This window comes from Platalea leucorodia (genome assembly GCF_965183815.1).
Source record: "Platalea leucorodia genome assembly, chromosome: 5".
NCBI lineage: Eukaryota > Metazoa > Chordata > Aves > Pelecaniformes > Threskiornithidae > Platalea > Platalea leucorodia.
In genome coordinates, this window is record NC_138827.1 from 58,723,082 (window position 1) to 58,744,121 (window position 21,040).

Here is a 21,040-nt window from a genome sequence, read left to right on the forward strand (position 1 = left end):
AAGCAAAGCAAAAGCAGAAATCTGTTGTCTGATTCTTTCTTGTTGCCTCAAAAAATGGTCTGAAAAGTTATTTCAGCTTCAAAAGACAGCCCTATCAAAACCAGAAATTTCTTAAAGGGGACCCATTCAGCAGAAGGGCTTTTTTCATCTGCCACAGGGCCTCCCACTGAATTACCATGTGACAGTATGCAAGTGCACCGTGTTACTTTTGCACCAGGACACTACGATGTGCTGCAGGGAGATGTTCAGGATGGGGATCTTTTGTACTTGCCTGTACTGGAGTGGTATACGTATGCTTGACCCACGTCAATATAAAAGGTGGACTGGATCAACCCTTGAAGCACCTGCCTTCCCACACTATCTGTGCTCTTAAAGAAAAGTTCACCTGCAGAGAAACTAAGCATTTAACACTAAAGTGCTCTGAACTTCAGACTCCTACTCCAATATTTGTGTGTATCCATGCAAGTCCATTTAAAGCTGAAGCTACTATCACTAAACAGGCACATTTAAAGATAAGTGCTGCTTCTATCTCCCTTGGCCTTCCCAACAGATCTGAGCTTGCCCAACTCTATACAAAACAAAACTGTAATACAAATTACCTTTTCCATTTCCTCTTTCAGATGCTTTTCATTCTGCACAGAAAAATCTTTCTGTTTAGTAATCTCTTCCTTTAAATGCTTTATTTCTTCCAAAAGCTCTGCAATACGTCGTTTCTCAGAGTCGAGGAGAGAGAGCTTAGCTTTGTGCTCTTCCTCTAGCACAGACACTTGCTCAGCCACCTCCATTTCAACCTGACGTGCTGCATCTTGAGCACTCTGTAGGCGCAGCTTGGTGATTTCTGAAAAGAAAAAAACAAAGACATTCTGGAATTTATTTTCTTTTAACAGGTCCTATTAAGGCACAGAAATAAAGCTGAATGTTGTCAGCTGTGCAGTTTATCAGTAGCCATACTAACTACAGACCAACAAGAATCCCTTATCAGGATGATTTTTGTACTCTGTTCCACTTTATCACCACCTACGAAATCCATCAGTTTCAACACACACAGAATAATGGGGAAGGATCATGAAACCTGTGGCAGGACCTCCCTCCTATCAGCAACAGCCACAGAGGCCGACTTTCTTTTTGGACAATGTAATAGCAGATTTAGGCAAGTTTTATGTAAATAGTAAGTGCAAAAGAAGAGATAAGGCATCTACCGAAAAAGCAGATGGGACAAATCTCTGAACAGTCTAATTTAAGCAGTTTTGATATACTGTCTAGTATTAAAACTAAATAAATGAAGATAACAAATGTAACTGCGAATTAAAAAAAGTTGTACTGATCCTTTTAACCAACATACAGCAGAATATAGTTATAGCCATATATGTTATACAGCTAACTGTAAGTTATGGATGATGAGTTCAAATATTTGTGTATCATACTGTGCTCCCAGAAAGAGGTTGCAGATACAAGATCTGCCATGATCCCTTATCTGCACCTCAACAATATATGCATTTCATATTGAACCAGTACAAGGCAGTATATTTCTATAAATTACAATTCCAAGAAAAGCAGCAACTGTTAAGAAACTGCATAAACCCATGATCACATAGGAAGTCTCATTAAATTTAGCCATGAGGAACTTTCACCTGAACCCTACAGCAAAAGATACCTATTACAAATGCTGCTCCCCATAAACACTTTCCTCTTTGTTCAAAAAATTCATCCTAATATGTATGCCAACTAGTTGGCAAACATGGGAGGAAAAAGAAATATTAACATTAAATGAGCAGAGCACTATCAAACCCACAAAAGGAACACAGGTAAAAGAGACATGGAACATAGAACAGAAGTGGGTCTACTCTATGGAAGAGTGAGAACTGACCTATTTCATGCAAATACAAGAGACATTTAACATAGCTGACAGAAAACACTAACAAATTTTCAAATAAATATTAATTCAGGAATTGACAGTGCCCTTCTAGGCATCAAGAATGGAAACCTGATCAACTCCTTTTAGCAACTGCTCTGCAGTTGTAGTAGGTTTTATTACAGAATAATCAACTTGAGGTCACCACATCTTTGGAAGTGCAACTCAACATGCCCATAAAAGTCAAAAAGCAAAGTGGTCAATGCCAGGGATTAACACATGTTAAGCGTTCCCTATAGTTTATAGTAAACTTCTTCAGATAAGCCTTCAAATATTTAAAAGAAAAATATAAGCCACACAAGAAGCTTACCATTTTACTTCCTAGCCTGCCAGCTCATCTTACCTTTAATATGTTCTTCTGAAAGTCGGGCACGGAGCTGCTCAAGTTCTAAACAATGCTTTTTTTTCATTTCCTCAATTTCTGTTATATATTTGTCTGACAGATCCATCTTCATTTTCATTAGGTCCTCCTTATATTGAAGTGCAAGGGAAGACCTTAAGGAGTCTAATTCATGCCTGTGTTGTTCTTTAAGTTGTACCTGCAAACAGGCAAGTTCTTCCTACGTAAGAAATGGGTTAGAAAGACATCTTCAGCTTCGAAGAAACCATGCCGAGAATCTTTAGATGAGAGCACTACATGAATTACGCTATAATGCACCTGCTCGACATGTATGTATCTGGTTTTCAAAAACCCTGCTGGTTTTGCTCCGTTCCTACCATGCCATATGCTACTAGAGTGGCGGAGCCCCTCAAAGTAGAATCATACAATCATTTAGGTTGGAAAACACCTAATCATCAAGTCCAACTGTAAACCTAACACTGCCAAGCCCACCACTAAACCATGTCCCTAAGTGCTGTCATAGTGTACTTCGAATAGGAAAACAGGGTGAGGAAGAACAAAATAGTCTCAAAAAAAAAAAATCAGTATATTAGAACCTTTTGCGTTTAAAAAAAAAAAAAAAAAAAAAAGTAGATACACTCTGGAATCATGCCACAAGGCAGATCTGAGTTTCAGGAGCCATTTGAAAGTATAATAGAGGGGGAATTCCCACATGCATCTGGGTAGAGAAACTATCAACTCTCAACACTGAAGAGATCCCCCTCTACATGCCACAGAACTCAGAAGTAATAAACTATGAATGCAGTTTCATACTCAGCTAGGTAACAAATAGCAGCAAGAAAAGAGGCATGATGCATACATTTCTCATTTATAACTCTCACGTTTTTTGTGTGATTTACTAATGAAATTGAGCTCATGCTATCCTGTGTATGTCTTGTCTGCTTGTCATTTCCTCAGTAAAAAAAAAAAAAAAAAATTATAATTAGTTTAAAAAGTAAAAATCTAAAGCCAAAAAAAAAAGAAAATTCCTTTTTGAAACTCTTAGTCAACTTCAAATAAGTTGAGCAAAGAAGTCAAGATCTTCAATTACAACAAGGTACATGAAAATAGGTGCATAAATAGAAGAGGGACCAAATTAGCATCTCCACTTGAAGAGAACATACAGCAATAAAAGACACAATTACTACAGAAGCTATAGAGAAGAGAAACACCATGAATTCTGTACTTGTGCGGAAGAGCTTTGATAAGCTCCTTACTAGGCATGGGATAACCCAAACAGAGGACACAAAATTACAGAACACCACGTTTCATCTGTTCTGCCAATCTGAGAACTATTTAAAGTTGGTAATTTACAATATACTTGTCAAAAATAATTAAGCCTTAATAAATGTCTCAAATTAACTATTTCTTTGTTAAGAGCTAAGAAACAGACATCAGTTTTCATACAGGTCATGTAATGAACTTTAATAAATCAAAAATACTACCTGATGTTGTTCCAGCTGTTGATTTAGCTGACCAAGGGTATCTCTTCTTTTTTTCTCAGTAGTCTTTTCAAAAACTGCAACAGAAGAACTGAGAAAAGGGTTTTAAAGTTTAAGATTGTAACATGTGTCACAAATTAAGTTAAATGAACTTGCCGACTTACAATGTAGTACTGAAAGTAGGCACAGAGCAACTCTAACAACGGCTCAGGCCTACGCACTCATGACTTCCATTGCTGTGTTTCTAAGTGCAAATCACCTAATGCCCAATCCCAACATATTCAGATGCTAACGTAATCTTTTATATAAAAAAAAAAAAGGTAGCATGCTGTCATAACATGAGATGAAAGGAAAAAGAATAGATTACCTGATGTCCCCTGCTTGATCTTGACTCACTTCCAACTCTGACAGTGAATATTCCTTCAGTTCTTGCAGTCTCTGATGCAGCAAAGTCAATTCTTCTCTGTAGTTTTCTTCAGCAATTCTTAGCTTCTTTTCAAAATAAAGTCTCAGTTGTTCCAATTCAGTTTCATGCTCACTTTTTCTTTGCTGACGCTGCTGTTCAAATTCTTGTTTTAAACGCTCTATTTCTTCCACCCGTGATGCACGAGCCAGGAGCTGCTCTTTTAGCTCTGGAATGGAGGCAAAACCAACACAAGTACTCAGAAGGACATATCTTTAGGCTAAGTCATTCTGTGAAGATAAGCCATATTTTAATTGTTGAGATAGCAGTAAAATGTTATCCCATAAGCTACATCAGAAAATGAACTTCTGAAAGATGAAACATTCCTTCCTCAGAAAACAGTAAAACCATATTCTCCATTTACACTGCAGAGAAACCATCCTCATGACAAGAATCAAAACTACCAGCAGACTGTTTGCCCTCCTCTTTTCCTTGTGGTTCAGGTCTGGGCTAGTGACATGCAGAGTCCTGCAATACTGCTTAATCTTCACACCTGCTTGTTGTAGCAATCAGAAGCAACAATTTAGTCAAGAACATTTAATTTGCTTCAGGGAAAACCACCCAACAAACAAAACCAGTTTTAGCACAAACTATGCAGAAAAACAAAATCACAATAAAGAAGAAGTAAAATCAATTCTGGATTACTTTAGTGATGGTTTGGCATCATGAGCTCAAGCAGCTGCTAAATTCATTGAATTAAAGAGAATTATCCAACAACAACAAAAAAAAAGTTAGAATGCAGTAGAAAACAGCAATCAAGTCTGGTTCAGCAAGCTACCTTCCTTTCAGGGAATGAGGACAATGGCCAGCATTGCAGCATGCTCATGAACTCTTTGAGAGCTTTCTTCCCCACATTCTGTATTAAAGAAGCATTAACGTATCAGGAAGTGAAAAGGTAGGAAAAAAAGAAAATCAGCTGAACATGGAACCGCATTTAAACTGCATTTAAAGAAGAAAGAACTTGGAGAAAAGCATCTGCTTACACTATGCAAGAAGAGAAACTTCAGAAACATTTATGGAAACAGTGGATGTCACCCAGGAAGCAACACAGCCGATTGTTACAGTGTGGTTTTGTGTAGCAAACCAGAAAAGGTACACTTGGCATGAAAAATTCTCACAACAAACATGCAAACAGAAAGAATAAGAAAAGTATGTACATGGCTCAAGTGTCCTGGTTTCAGCTGGAATAGAGTAAATTTTCTTCTTAGTAGCTAGTATAGTGCTGTGTTTTGGATTTAGGATGAGAATAATGATAGCAACAACTAAAACATCAGTGTGTTAAGTAGCGTTTATACTAGTCAAGGACTTTTCAACTTCCCATGCTCTGCCAGGTGCACAAGAAGCTGGGACAGAGCATTGCCAGCACAGCTGACCCAGACTGGCCAAAGGGCTATTCCATACCATATGACATCATGCTCAGTATATAAGCTGAGGGAAGAAGAAGGAAGGGGGGGGACATGTTTGGTGTGATGGTGTTTGTCTTCCCAAGTAACCGTTACGTGTGATGGAGCCCTGCTTTCCTGAGGATGGCTGAACACCTGCCTGCCCATGGGAAGTAGTGAATGAATTCCTTGCTTTGTTTTGCTTGTGCGCGTGGCTTTTGCTTTAGCTATTAAACTGTCTTTATCTCAACCCGTGAGTTTTCTCACTTTTACTCTTCCGATTCTCTCCCCCATCCCATCGGCAGGGAGTGAGTGAGCAGCTCTGTGGTGGTAAGTTGCTGGCTGGGGTTAAACCACAACATCAAGCCTGCTTCCAAAGGGAGCAGCTGCCAAGCACAGGGACCAGAGGAATCAAGTGACAAGCAGGGACTAGTAACACCACCAATGAGATAGGCAAGGGAAGTCCAATCTGGCACAGGTAGGTTTTGCCTAACCACCAAAGTCTGACAGCACAAAATTAACCCAGAAAAGTGTTTAACAGTTTTGAACAGGCATGTCACTCTTCCATTAGAGCAGCGATCCCATCATCCAGCTGCTATGTTTTGAATCCACCACCACGAGTCCTCAAACCAATCCAAATGCATTGTCAAATGACCACTCAAGTGAAGAAAAGCAGAGTAAAACAAAACACCTTTAAGATCTCACACACCAAAAGAGATATCCTCACCTGGACCATGGGCTTGCATTCTGGTCTCGCCATCTGAAGCAAGATGAAGAAGAAACAGAAAGGGTCCAAAGAATGGGAATGTGAGTGATTAGAAACATGGAACGACATTTGAAAGGTTAGTAAAGATCAGGGCTACAGAGAGGAAATATGAGAATTCCTGCAAATACTATAAAATGCTATCTGCTATAATTCTGTAATATCAAAACAGAGATCTGAAAGAGTCAAGGTAAAGTCTGACTAGATAGAAAAATTATTTATTCAATTTATGACAAAAACCAACAAAAAACACCCTCGCAAAACCCTATTATACTTCAAAAGCTGTTTACAGTTACATTATTTAGAAAATCTGAAGTTGCATTTAAAACAAAAGGCAAATGTAATATGCTTCGACTACTCCAGCAGAAGTAAAGAACGCCACCTAATGTTAGAGTCTCAATACAAGGTGAACACACACATAGTCAAGGTTAACGTCATGGTCTCTAGCTTTTTTATTTTTCCAAAATGTCTTCTTCGTGTATTACACATCTGTTTCGCACACACATCTGAGACACCTTCTACTTCATTTTAACTGAAAGTGTGCGTCATCTCCAATCACTACACTGTAAAGTTGACTGTTTTAATACACCTAAATCTTGAAACAGGTATCTTAAGATATATAAAGCATACCATGTCAGATTTCAGCCAGTCATTATTTCGTCTCAAGCTTTAGAATTTTTTCATAAGTTTAATGCACATACATATAAGACTAATTAAAAAAAAAAAAAAAACACCAACAAAAACCTCCAAACTGTTCCTGTTTAATTGCTGTACACAATGTTTTTCCTTTATTTTTTGCTTTTAGGTTTAGGCGATTTGTTTATTTTTTAAACAGAAGCATCGTTATGGAAAAAGGAGGTTATTTTTAGCCTTACAGAAAGAACATTATCATTTATTCTGATTTCAGAAGTATCACCTGAATGTTTTTATTTTATTTTTACAATCAAGATATCTTTAACCCAGGGCTTTTCTATATTTAAAAGTATTTCAGAAGATGGTGAATCTCCATTTTGACTGTCAATGAAAAAGCATTTTATTTAATTGAGCTCAAAACTGAAAGGGAAAAAAGCCATTTCTACCTTAAGATACAACCTAATCACACAGTGTTAAAATATTTCTGCCTTTTTTTTTTTTTTTTTTTTTTTTTTTTTTTTTTTTTTTTTTTAAGAAGACTGATCTCTTAATTACCTGCAAATAAAAGAAAATGTATCATAGCTACAATAAACCACTTGGAATCATAAACTAAGTGGTGATCATTACTGTCTACCTTCAATTAACAGTTTTTTCAATTGAATTCATACCCATTTCCATACTGAACACAAATAGGAGCATGTTATTGCATTGACCAGCATTTTCTCCATTTTTTAACTACATTATACTTAATTTGACATTGCAATGAAAAATGTTTGGTTTCCATTAAAGATTTTTATAGAGTGCAGGAACAGAGTGGGATGGGAAAGGAAAACAACAGGAGCGAACTTGTCCCTACAGCCATACCATGATTTTTGACATTGCAGAACCAACTAGTCATCTGACACTGACTCACCTCTTGCTTCAGAAACAGGTCACACACCCAGTCACTAGGGTACAACCCACTGACACTTTTGTGACCTACCAGTGTTTTTCTGGTACACAATTAGAAGTATTTTGTGTCAATAATGTGTACTTCTATATGAAGAAGAAGCAAAAAATAAAATGCGTCAGTTCTGAACATACCACTTAGCTCTTGCCGATTTGCTCGGGTACTGTCAAGCTGAGACCAAAGCTGCCTGATTTCTTCTTGTGACCGAGTCTTGAGTTCTTCATGCATGACCTGGAGTTTCTCCAGCTATGGAAGACATGTTAATAAAAAAAACCAAGCCAACCAACCTTTTTAAAACAATTTTGTTCTAATTGCTTATTTTATATGCAACAGACAGTTCTGTCAGAAATAGGTGGAAACACTTACTGACAACCAGACTCTCAGCTCCTGACCCAGGCTACCAGAGATACTGAGTAGCACTTAACTGTTAGACCCACTCCTTTAAGAGAGAGGAATTTGTTCCTGATGCCATATTTATCATCACTAGCAAAAATAAAGTATTAGCTAGGTAAAAATGAAACACAAGAACCAGAAAATTAAGTATATAAATACATAGGAAGGAACGGCACCAAATTGCACAAAGGCAATTGCATTCAAAAGATTTTGAACCCCTACAGAAAATCCCAGAGTATTTACCTACTTTGAGAGATGCATTTCAGTTTTTCAATAAAATCCCTAAATACAAACAAGTCACCCAAATGATAAGTATATGGTCTAGTTTTTGTTATATAGAGAGCAATCAACCACTTGAAATGAATAAAGAGGTATTATTTACCTCTTTCTGAAGATTCTGCTCTTTTTCTTGGCTTTTCATCTTCCTATCTTCTAGGAGTTGGTTATGTTCAGCCTGCAGCTGTTCTTGTAATTTTGTAATGGCTAACTGGTGTTGCTTCTCCAATTCTATACATTTTACTAAAATAAAAAATGAGTTCTGTTATACCACCATCTTGGTTACTGAATAACCTGTACAACTTTTGTGCAACTAAAATAGAAATGCATGGCTCTAGACTAGAATGTTAGCTTACAGGAAATCACAGAAACACTTGAATAGTAAGTTATTTGAAAGTCAAACATTTCCACACAGTGCTTCCTAGGTCTCTGCATCCCACACTGTTAGCCAAGACGTAACCAACAGCAGTGCCAGAGGGATGAGCATCTGCTCTCTGCATACACGAACAAGCATCCCGAACTAGAAGCACACATACTTGGAACAAGTACTTGGATCAAGCATTTCTTCATGGCCTACAAATACAGAATTTCTCCTACAACCACACTCAGCAGCAGGCAGTAGAAGAGATGAACAGGAATGACTAGGAAAGCTCATGCCAAGTACACTCTGCCTCAGCGCTGAGCACTCTCTGAACACTGTAGACTTGCTACTACCTCATCTGGTCAACAAATCTTGACCTGCCCAGAAAGAATCTGCAATCAAGTGACCACATTTCAGCCACAGTGAGCTGCAAGAGATGCACGTTATCCTCACAGAACAGACTTTAACAATACAGGCTCAGGGAAATCTAGTAAAGCCAGTGCAGGCTGGGAAGAACAAGCCATTGCTACCAACACGTCCTCGCAGCAGCCAAAGGCAAGCCAAACACTGTGAAAGCACCTGGCCCTTAGCAGGTCAAAAAGGGTACTCTTCACTTCTCAAACCTGGCCTTGCTGCCAGCCAGCATCATCCAGTACCCTTAACACTGCATTTCCATTTATTCGAAGAGAGCATTATTTCCCATGTCTCACCTGCACAGTGCCTCACAGGCTAGGCAACCCTACTAGCTCTCTCTCTTCACTTCATGGTACACCATGACTCATGTCTCCTTTTCATGCCGTCACTGACAGCAAATCTGATGCTACTGTGCCAGTCAACCACTATCTCAACAAACGTGCCAGATTTTTGAGACCTACACAAACTTTTCATAGTCCTGTCTCCTATCTGCACCTCATCAAAAGACATAGAGATTTCATTTTTCAAGTTAATGATTACAGCAGTCTCAAAAACATCACTTCCAGGACAGTATTTTAAAAAGCTACTGTTCCATTAAGCTTTAACTATTCATAGTCCAAACCTGAATTTTTTGTTAGAAGAAGCTTCTATTAATATTAATTGGAATTTTGATTAATCCAGTAACTGCCAAAGCCAGTTTTCAGCTGGAAGCAAAACAGCACCTCCCTTTAATATGCTTGAAGGAAAACATAGCCCATCTCATATTCTGTGGAAGTCAAAACACAACACAGCTAACTAGTCTTTAAACAATTTTTCATTTATGTTCTGTTTTCTAGACAGCCCTGTGCCATCGACCCAGTTTTTAAGTAAGAGTACATGGATATATCTTGTATTTGCTTTTCATACAGGTTCTAAAAACACTTAGTTAGCTTTGCCATTGTTCAACTGCTTCCCAAACCATAGCACTTACTTTTACACTGTTCGTTCTCAAGAGAAAGAAGCCCCAGCTCTGCTTTGAATTTTTCCAATTCCATTTCCAGAGTTTTCTGCTGTTCCATCATTTCAGTCTGATGTGTTTTAGACAGCTCTTCACATGTGCTTTTCAAACGCATCTCAGACTCCAATTGCCAGTCTCTTTTGAGAGTCTAAGAGAGCAAGACGTGCATTATTAAAACAAACATATTTATTAAATCAGTACATTCCCCCCCCCATTTGTCCTCTAATAAATGTGTAGTAGACATGGGAATTCTACTAGCTCTAGTTTTACTTTTTCTTGTATGAAGAACAGAATTTATACCTCTAATGCCTGGATATGCGTCTCTTCCATTTCCAATTCTATTTTCTTTCTTTGATCAACTGTGAAATAAAATACTACTTATTAATAAATTTACATAAAATGTTATGATTAAATAACAAGTAGGAATATGGATTACCATTTTCAGCATCAAACTCAGGGCTTAAATAGGTAGGCATGCAGCAGTGTAAGGTACTGGGTTCTAAATCTGCTGCTATGCTGTAACCCAGTAATTCACTTTCGTTTTAGAAAATAGGCATCTAGCAGTTAAAACTGCAAAGACAACCCTGAAGGTTAAGTTCAGCTCAATTAGCATAGGAAAGCCTGCTTAAATCTACAGAGAGCACGATACTAACAAAAAAAACCAACCAACCAACCAAACACAAACAAACAAACCCAAAACAAAGCAACCAACCCCAAAAAACCCAAACCAAACCAAAACCCTACACCTTTATTCCTAAAGATAGGCATTTGAATGTATATCAATGTCATTTTAGATGCTAGTGTTTCACTGCACATCACTATTAAGTGTTTGCATCATCTCTGTCTCCAGAAACACAGCAAGAGAGTAGCAGGCAGCAGCAGCAAGTAGGAAAGTCCCTTCAAATTTCTTCTAAAAATGCCTAGGAAACAGACTGCAAGACAGATGCTATTATCTGCTCAATTACCACTGACACCAACAGCTTCTTCCTTCCTAGCTCCTCCCTATATTCATTCCAACTTCTTGTTCAGTGCCTTTCTTGATCTGCAAGAACCCTGTAAAGGCCTATCAATCCCCTTCCCACACTTCAAAGTACTGTTGCCTTAGCTTACAACCTTATTTCAAGTCTTTCAGTGGGAAATGAGAACTCCGAGACTAAGATGGTGCCAGCTACCCAGCTAATGGTCCAGTAGAGGAAGAAATATCATCTAAGTTACAAGACAGTGTCACAGTACTCAAGTGACTCGAGTCACGCCCAATCATCATCTCCCTGAAAAGAACCCCAGGTAGCAGTATCCACAACTCCCCACCAGGGATCTGATTCCAGATTCTCCTTCTCATGCACTCTTAAGTGTTACATTCATATTAAGTTACATTGCCAAAACGCATGTAAACAGCACTGGTCTTAAGAATTGCATCCAGACCTTCTCCTGCTCCAAAATCCCACCATGCCACCAGTTCACTATATTACTGGTGGTAACAAATTGTTTCCTACTGTCTGGTCAAAAAGACAGAGCCCTAAAACATTCTCCTCCTCTCAGGGAAGAACAACTAAAAGAATGGTTCCTGAACTTCTTCAGTGAATTGCTGCAGGCCTCACCTTTCTCCAGAAATTCCTCAAGCTCTGCCATACAGGTCAGAAATGGTCTCCTGATCTGGGAAGAGGCAAATATCCCAGACAATGCCAAGAGCACCATCAGCAGGACTTCAGTACTATCAAGTGCAGCTTTCCTCTTGATGATGTCAAAATACAATCTTATATCAAACACATCTCAAAGGACACCCAGCTGCAGGTTCTCACTAAGCCTTTCAGTTCCTTTCCAACTCCTTTATCCTCCTTTTGAAACCACTGAGAGGGCCAGCCAGTAAGCACATCCGTATGTCGTCAGAAACACAACAGTAGTCAGTGCTGACTTAGGGCAATAAAAACCCTTAAGAAACATAGGAGGTAAGAGCTCTACTCTTTGCACTGATTAAATTCTTTACGAGACCTCTGTGTAATGCCTCTTGAAAGCAACTAGTTCAGTATAGTGCTATTTTACAAAAGCAGCAGCGAAACACCCATACAGTTGAAGAAAAATTAAACTTAGGTTGGGACAACTTTTCACATATAACACATGCACTCCTCCACATGTCAGTCTAGCCGCTGTCCCTATTCAAGGCAACACCAGCCATCACTTAAAAGGCCAGCTCTACACCAAGACAGGAACCTGTGGAGGAAGAAAAATACTGATGGGGTTTCAATTTCTAGTCCGTTATTCCCCAATTTTAATACCTAGTTCTTGCTGATACTTTGACTTAAGGTCTTCTTTTTCCTTCAGACACTGTTCTTTAATCTTCTCCCACTCCAGCTGATGGCGGCTTTGCAGAATTGCTATCTCTTGAGCACGCTTATCATTGAGCATCTCCCGTAGTTCCACAAGGGCAGTTTCCTTTTCTTTCCTCAAGTTTGACTGTGTAAGCTCAAGCTGGGAGGTGTGCATATTATTTAAGCTTAGGCGTAAAGCTTCCAATTCAAGGCCGTGCAGTGTCTGTAATGGAGAAGAAAAAGCATTTTTCCCTTCCCTCTAATGAAATGTGTTCACTTTTTTTTATGACCAGTTTCAGTTTCAATTGCTTTCAACTGTTAAACACATCTAAGTTTTGCCTTTCTGTACTTGGAGAGTGTTTCTTCATGGAAGGGACAGAACCCTGAAAATAAGCTGACTTTTGTTGCAATGAGATTTGCATAACATTTTCAGTGTGAAGTAAAAGGCTTTCCTTACCTGTCTCTTAACTTCATCTCCTATCCAATGCCTTGCATCTGTCCACTTCCTCACAATGTCATCAGAGCAGAACACAAGCTCACCCCAACCTCGCACTGTCTATTACAAAAATTCCTCAGATTTGCTATTGGTTATAATTTGTTAAAAAGCAAAATTCTGAAGTGGTATTAGAAAAGTGGAAATAAAATTCACCATGCCTCATAAAAAAAGTGAGGAATATCCAACAGTTAGAAACGGCAGCTAAAATAGACCAACCAAACTTTTCAATTCTTAGATAAACTAACCAGTACACCAACATCTTGTAATTAGACCTAACACTAGATGTATTCTTTCCATTTCCACTTTGCACTTAGTGGAAGTGTTCAAAAACCCAGTAAATATTTAGAGGAAAAAGTCAGGTTTACATACTCAAGTTTAGCACGAAAGCATTCCTAATTACATTAGTGGGAAAGTTAATAAGTGGGAGGAGTTTAGTATATTTTCTACATTTTAAAATAATTTTTAATTAATTTTATTAATTTTTGTTAAACTTATCAAGATGTGAAAAATGACTTTTTTTTTTTTAAACCCATCGATTTAAGCATCCAGTTTTCTTCAGAATTAATGTTAAAAATATAATTGCAGTGACGATCCTGGAGAACTCCTGTAGAAAATATCTACTACCACCCACCAAGGGAACGCTCCTAATTCTTCAATTGCAGCACTACATAGAAGAGAACGCATAGTATGCGCAGAAATCAAGGAGCTTTCTCTTTGCAACAGCCAGGTAACCACTACAGTAATTACTGTGTTTCTTTATTTACCTGCGATTGGAGCTGAGCTTGCTCAATCTCCGCTTTGTGTGTGGCTGCCATTTGCTGCCGAAGTTCATCCAACAGGTGCTGCTGTTCTTTCTTTAGTTCAGCACGGAGGTTCTCCATTTCCTCTTCATGTTTAGTAATCAGCTCAGAGATTTCACGATCATGCTCTCGTTCATGCACCTGCAGAGAAACAGCTTTCTTCAAAATATGGTTAGTTAGCCCCCTAATAAATTATTGAGCCAGAATTCTCCCCTCCTCCTGACGCCAAATCAAAGACACCATGGAAAAAACAATTAATAGGTTTTTGGGTCTCTTAGGCAGTATAAACATTTTAATGACAAACAACACAAAATGAGTTCATTTTTCTGAAATAAACCCAATTACAGAATTTACCTTTTTTATTAAAGCAATCTGTTCCTTTCTTTCTTCTTCCAACTTCTGCTGATTTTCCACTTTATCTTTTATTTCAGCATTTAATTCTTCTATCTGAAAACAGGCATACAGACATTTGCAATTACTACCGTAAGCATTCTGAAATCCCAAGACTCCTGCTGTTATCAGGGTTTCCTACCTCCTTCTTGTGTGTCAAACTTACTTTAGTTAATTCAGCAAGGTGTTGAGTCTCCATTTTATCGATTTCCTCTTTGTAATATTTCGCCATCTCAGATTGTGCCTCCTGTGCAGCTTGTGCAGACTGAAAGGACTCCTGCAAGCGAGTCTCAAGCTCCAAACAAACCTTCTTCAAATGAGCAATTTCTTCAGTCAACTGGCTTTTTTTCTCACTGTATTCAGTACTTTTTGCCTTTATTTCATCATTAAGTTTATGAATTTCTAGGTTGCTGAAGTTTAATTTGTCTTCATATGCCAGTCTTTCACACTCCTGTATTTCTTTGAGGTTTTTCACTTCAGCATTAAGTTCATGTATGTTTTTCTCAAGATCCTCAATGATGCTAGCATTCTCTGCTAGTGCTTTTTCTGCTTTTATTAGATTCCTCTCCACATCAGATAATCTTTCTCCTAAGGCTGTTTTTTCATTCAATAAGAGTGCTAAATTTTGTTCTTTATTATTGATTTCAGCTTTGAGCAACCCCTGTTCTTTCAGCAATGTCTCTTCAGATATGGTTTTCTGACCAAGCAGCTCTGCTATTGTCTGGTTTTTAGCCTTCTGAGCATCAAGCTGACTTTGCATTTGATCTCTTTGACTTTGCAAAGCAGCTAACTGACGCCCAAAGAGAGACTGTACTTCACTTGTTACAGAATCAGAAGCTGTTTTCTGCTCTTGAACATCTTTCACTAATTGTTCCTGAGATCGCAGCTGCACCATCAACATTTCTCTTTCCTCCTGGAGGTCTTTGACTATTTCTTGCCAGGTAGAGGATTTTGACACTTGTGTTAAAGGCTCTACAGCACAGTAAAGTTGGTCTCCATCTTCATCCTGCTGCTTTACTAGAAACATTGTTTTGTTTTCAAGTTCTCTTTCCTTCTCTGTTTTTTGAAGAAGTTCTTTTTCACAACGGATCCGTGCTTCACGTTCCTCATCCAGTTCCACACGCATATGAGAGAGCTCAGCCATTACTTTTTCCCATTTTCCAACAGCTTCTTGGGTCTCCTGATAAGATTTCTTCAAGGCTGACTCCTTCTCACATAGCTGCTCAGTTAGCTTCACACATCTCTCTACTAAACAAGTTGTCTCATCATTCTTTGTGTCATCGTGGTCACTTATTTTGTTTTGCTGCACAGACCTATCTGACAAAAATGAAACAAAGGCCTCTGCTCCCACCTCAGTCTCTTCAAAAGTCTCTTGGGCCAAACTGCTAGGACACGTTTCCTCATCAAGGCCAAAGTTTAATGGAGGAGGTATAAAATCTCTGCTGGGTTCTAGAAGCACACTACTGTCTAACCTGTACCTACTGCATCTACCTTCTTCAATGGCATAACCTTCAGATGTGCTGGACGCATATGACTCTTCTGGTCTCTCCGTGGAGATGAGATATTTAGCCAATATGCCTTCATCACCACTGAAAAGCCCTAGTTCTGACAAGTGTTCTTCAGACAGGTTATCTCCTTCGCTGCTTTCATTATTCTCTGTGATCTTTGAATTCTTAATTTCTTCTGATTGATCCCTTGAGGAGTCTACTCCCAAGTCATGCTGGAACTCTAGTTCTTTGCGAATTAGCTCATTTTCACCTTTCAACTGGTGTGGTTTATTCCACATCTCCTCAAGCTCTGCTCTCTGCAACTGCGACACCTCTGGTAAAATCTGTTTTTCCCTCAATTCCATTAGCTTTTCACTGGAGACAATCTCTTCATCATGCTTTTGCCTTACATCTATACATTTTTCAGCCACATAAAGTCGCTTTTCATTTAATTCCTGGATGAAAGAATTCAGTTTCTGAATCTCTTCATTCAAGGACTGTTTTTCTTGTTGATATTGCTGGGCTTCCTTGATCTGCTCTTCTGCATCAGAAAGTTGAGACTCAAGGCCAACAATTAAATCCTTGTATTTAGTCTCAATTTCAGATTTCTCTCTCTGGAAGTCTTCCTGTTGGTTTTCAAGTTTCCTTCTCAAATTTTCTTTACTAATTTCAGACTCATGAAGACTATTATTTAAGTCAATTATTATACCATTCAAATTCTGAATGTGCTCTTCAGAATTCAGAGCACAAAGTTCTTTTTTTAACTGTTCAAGTTCATTCTTATATTTTAAAATAATTTCTTCTTCATATACCTGCTTGGCCTCTGCAATCTCTCTTCTGTGGCACTTCTCCAGCTCAGCCCTCAAGTTCTCCAAATGTCTGCAAATATCCTTTTCATGATTGATTTTCAGTTCTTCAATATGTTCTCGTTCTTTCATTTTGGATAAAGCTATTTCATTTTTTAATTCTGTTATTTCTGAGTCCCGGAGAGAAAGGGTATATTTTAGTATAGACAAACTAAATCTTTCCGATGTCAGTAGATCTTGAAGACTTTTAATCTGTTGTTCTTTTTCTCCTATGCTTTTGTGTAGCTGTTGCATTGTGTCTTTCATATCCTCTTCCATTTGGGAAAGCGGATTTTCTTTATCTTTGGGATTCTTAAAAATAAAATATTACATATGAAATATACCATTGAAATATGACATGTTTTAATTTCCTTAAGTCTCAAGTTTTTAATGGTAAATATTATTAGTGAAGAAACATTAAGTGCAGGGTGTGTCATTGGCCTAGGCAACAGGATTTTTAAGCACATCCTTGAGAGTGGACAGTACTACTGAGAGACACTTCAAATGTGGTAACAAGTATCAAATTATCCAAGCAATAACAAATGGTATGCCCCTGACTCCAAAGAGAGAGAAAATAGTGGCTGTCTCAAACTTTGGGTATTTTAATTTTAAAAAAAAAAAAAAAAAAAAAAAAAAAAAAAAAAAAATCAGAGCTACAGACATCTCTCCATCTCACATCCATTTGCACAGAGGAAACACCTCCCGCAAGCAGGAGTAAGCCAACAGAACAGCCATGTCAAATTTTAACTCATCTGACTCACTTAAAAGTTTAAGGTTTCTACCTATGGCGTTGTTGGTTATGTGCTTAAAGGAAATCAGACCTTTTAAGCTGTTCCTTTAATATATGTTAGTAATCAAAATCCCTATAAATTGTTTCTAAAGAAAAAGATTTTTTTCATGACCACGCCACTACAGCAGGTCAGAGTTATCACCAAATTTGAAATACATATTTAAAAAAAAAAAAAAAAAAAAAAAACCAAACCAAAAAAACCAACCCTGTTGTGTGTTTTTAACTGCGTTTCTTTATTCATAGCACTTGTTTCTGAAGTGATTACATGAAAATATTCTCACAAGCTTTTCACTTTGTTTTGTATCTGAAACTAACATGATTACAGATAGTTAACTTTTAGTCTCACCTAGGTGTTTCAAGTTCACACACAACTGTATTGTTATATGCTTACACAGCATATCTAGCAACCTTCACCCCACTGCAAGCCTCTGTCAGTTATGTTCCCATGTGCCTCAGTTCAGCAAACACCAGATGGACCTGCTTCTGATGGAAACTTCTTAATGTTATACAACAGTTTAGTAACAGAGTAAAAGACCAACCCTTCTGCAACAGAAACCAATGGAGTAATTTCAATAAATAAGCAAATTTTAAAGAGCCAGAACTGAATCATTATTTCATACAAAAAAAAAAAAATCTTAAATTGTGAGCAGCTATTTTGCATTAGCTGAACATCATTACCTTCAGAAGAACAGATTTTTAATTCCATACTAAAGTGTAGTTTCAGTCCTGAAGCATCAATGTTACCTCATGCACAAATTAAATGTTCATTGCAGGTTCTTCCTCCAAGAAGTACCACCTTGGCTTGCACAACCACAACAAAAACCTAACTACCTAGAACTCATAATAATCATAAAGGTACTTTAAACACTTTTTACCTTTTGAGAAGACTCAAGCTGTACTTCCAGGTCATGTGCTTTCTGACACAGCATCTCCAAATGTGCATTTTGCTCTTTGAGACAGTTCTGAAACAAGGACATCTGCTGCTGGGCTTCTAATACTTTGTTTTTGCCAGGGCTTTTACTCCTCAGCATCTCATTAACCTGAACACGTAAAGGTACTCACAGTCAGAAGAGTTTATATCAGAATAACTCAGACACAAGTCTCACTGTACATATAAAATATACTGTATTCATTTACTACAGATTTATCCTACGTCTTTCATTCTCAGTGAACAAGAATCTCCCTAAGAAGTCAGACAACACTTGTCATGTTTTAGATACTATTACTTACTGTAAAGATATAAATGTTAGATAATTCACCTCTGTGAAGTCCCTAAAACAAAGCAAGACTTCCAATGGACTGGCCATACGGCTAAGAGGACAATGAACAAAATCAGTCTTCTCTGCAAAGGATTTACAGCTCAATGCTAAAGTTTTTTTTTTTTTCTCTCCACCTCCCTCCAAATGAAAAGAAAACATTTACCCCTATGGGGGTAAAATAAAATGTGTTTAATTCATTTTTAAAACCTTTTTCTAAAGACTGCTAAAACCAAGAAGATAGTATTTAAGACACTATTAGTACTTTCATCCATTATCAAAGTTGACACAAACAACTTGCATCATATTACTAGCCTTGTTTAGAATATGCCTGAAGTGGTATTTAGAGGCTTTATCATTGCCTTTTAATGGCTTACGGAGCAAATTCCCAACAATCATCTATAGACTAACTTTCACTATTACCCCATATTTTGTCAATAGCAGTCAGAATTGTACATAGAAAGCAGCATTTTTTGTTCTTTTCCAAAGTTAGAATTTCATTTAGCAGAGGAATTCTTTCCCAGAGCATGAGCAACTCCTTCAGGATAATGCCTGGACTTCAGTAAGTCCCAGTTTTTATTTTTAATTTTTTTTTTTAAACCCCCTTCCTATCCAGACATTTAAGACATGTAATCCCTCCTAGAGCAATTCTTATCTTGCAAACCTGAAATGGTAAGTAAATATAAATATTACTCTTTGGCATATACTACAAGATTCCTGAGACAACAAATATACAGGTGTGCAGAAAGAATAGCCACTAGAACACTGAATGTCACCAAAAAAAAATAAAGTATTTAAAAAAAATTTTTTTAAAGTAGATTAAAAGTTGCAGTATATCTCATTATCCAGGGATTAGATCCATGATCAACTTGTTGCACTGAAGCAGGTTCCTATGTGTCACAGAGGTTGCATCAACCATCTTCAGGTTATTTTAAATCTCTTTCTTTGAGCCAAGTCACATTACCTCAACATAGCAAGTTTCTGTGTAACAGCTGAGCTGTTACAGTTGCCCATGCATATACTCAGAGCTTTCTTTGGCAAAGGCAAGGCAAACTGATCACATGTAAACCCATATCATTACAGTGATTGTTGTGTATAGATCCCAAACTACTAACAATATTGGGTAAAATTCCCTAACAAGGGCTAAACTGATGGACAAAGAAGTGTAATGACCTCCCAAACATTACACAAGCAAGTAAGTGGAAAATATAAGGATGTCTCCAGGACTTCTCCCTAGCAACTGGAAAAAACACTGCCTCTCCCTGAAATCATTTTCGCTGCTGCATTGCAAACTGAACTATGAAGAGCTATGTGATAAGCTCAATATGTTTTTACATTCATATTCCAAACCCGTTCTTATTCTCTTTGTAAGGAAACAAACGTTGGAGGAGGGGCACACCTGATGCAACTGAAGTTGTAAATCATGGATCTGACCAGCTACATGCGAAGCCTCTTCCTGTAGGTCATCCCGATCCTTCTTTGCCTGTTGAAGGCAGCTTGTTAGTTTCCTGATGACTTCATTCTGCTCTTGAACAGTAATTTCCTACATGGATCACAAGAAGTGCACTTAAAAAATTAAAATATTCTTAACATATTAGGAATGCAGTATGTTTTCTTAAAGCAAAGCTGTTAGAGTCTATAGCTACACTCAAGTTTTAACAAACTTGCACCAAAGGACCAGAAATACTTGTGTTCAAACATGATGGCAGGCATGCTGAAAGAAGAATCTTACACTGATCTCAGAGAGATGACAAACCTAATCAAAAACAACTTTTTGAACAAATGATAGGATACCAGTAGTGAAATAAATATTTTTACTTATACATTTTGTAACTCTTGTTGATGTAAAAGTAATGAAGTTTTCTACAGGATATAATATTTAGTACCCCCTAAATTGTTTTCTGTCTGTCAGCTCTTCTTTTCAGCCATGTGCGAGAAAGCTAATGAGATGGGATACATTAATCCTATTTTATGTTAATCACATTAACCTTCTCAATTTATTTCTCACCAACAGGAAATGTCTTTGTTTCCCAGCCCTAAAAGGAGAAAGACAACATGTAAAGGGGGAAGTAACTATTCTTCAGAAGCATCTGATAATTTACCTTTACATAAAAATGCTAGAGAAAGGGAATTCAAAATATCTTTTTTAATATTTTGGGAGAGGGGAAGGTACATGTCAGTTTAATAAAATTTAACTTATCCTACTTAATCATTTTCCCATACAAAAAAGAAAATCATTCCAAAACCAAAAAGCCACAAGTATTTACAAATACTCAAAAAGTGCGAATGATCTCTGGTGGAAAAAG

At 37.6% G+C, this 21,040-nt stretch overlaps 1 protein-coding gene across 15 annotated transcripts in view; it reads right to left on the reverse strand.

The window, feature by feature from the left end:
• The window catches only part of PCNT (pericentrin), a 103,731-nt gene that overhangs the window by 71,936 nt on the left and 10,755 nt on the right, over positions 1-21,040 (reverse strand). For 11 of the 15 annotated variants that reach the window (XM_082313451.1, XM_082313443.1, XM_082313442.1 and 8 more), the window contains exons 5-19: positions 20,134-20,277; positions 18,354-18,518; positions 14,523-17,000; positions 14,321-14,413; positions 13,931-14,107; positions 12,638-12,893; positions 10,665-10,723; positions 10,338-10,512; positions 8,699-8,835; positions 8,058-8,169; positions 6,306-6,338; positions 4,101-4,365; positions 3,737-3,824; positions 2,256-2,472; positions 600-838 (exon numbers count right to left, since the gene is read on the reverse strand). In XM_082313451.1, coding sequence (XP_082169577.1) covers positions 600-838; positions 2,256-2,472; positions 3,737-3,824; positions 4,101-4,365; positions 6,306-6,338; positions 8,058-8,169; positions 8,699-8,835; positions 10,338-10,512; positions 10,665-10,723; positions 12,638-12,893; positions 13,931-14,107; positions 14,321-14,413; positions 14,523-17,000; positions 18,354-18,518; positions 20,134-20,277 — 4,638 coding nt within the window. The remainder of the gene's footprint in view (positions 1-599; positions 839-2,255; positions 2,473-3,736; positions 3,825-4,100; positions 4,366-6,305; positions 6,339-8,057; positions 8,170-8,698; positions 8,836-10,337; positions 10,513-10,664; positions 10,724-12,637; positions 12,894-13,930; positions 14,108-14,320; positions 14,414-14,522; positions 17,001-18,353; positions 18,519-20,133; positions 20,278-21,040) is intronic. The other 4 variants (XM_082313444.1, XM_082313452.1, XM_082313449.1 and 1 more) reach the window with 2 other exon arrangements.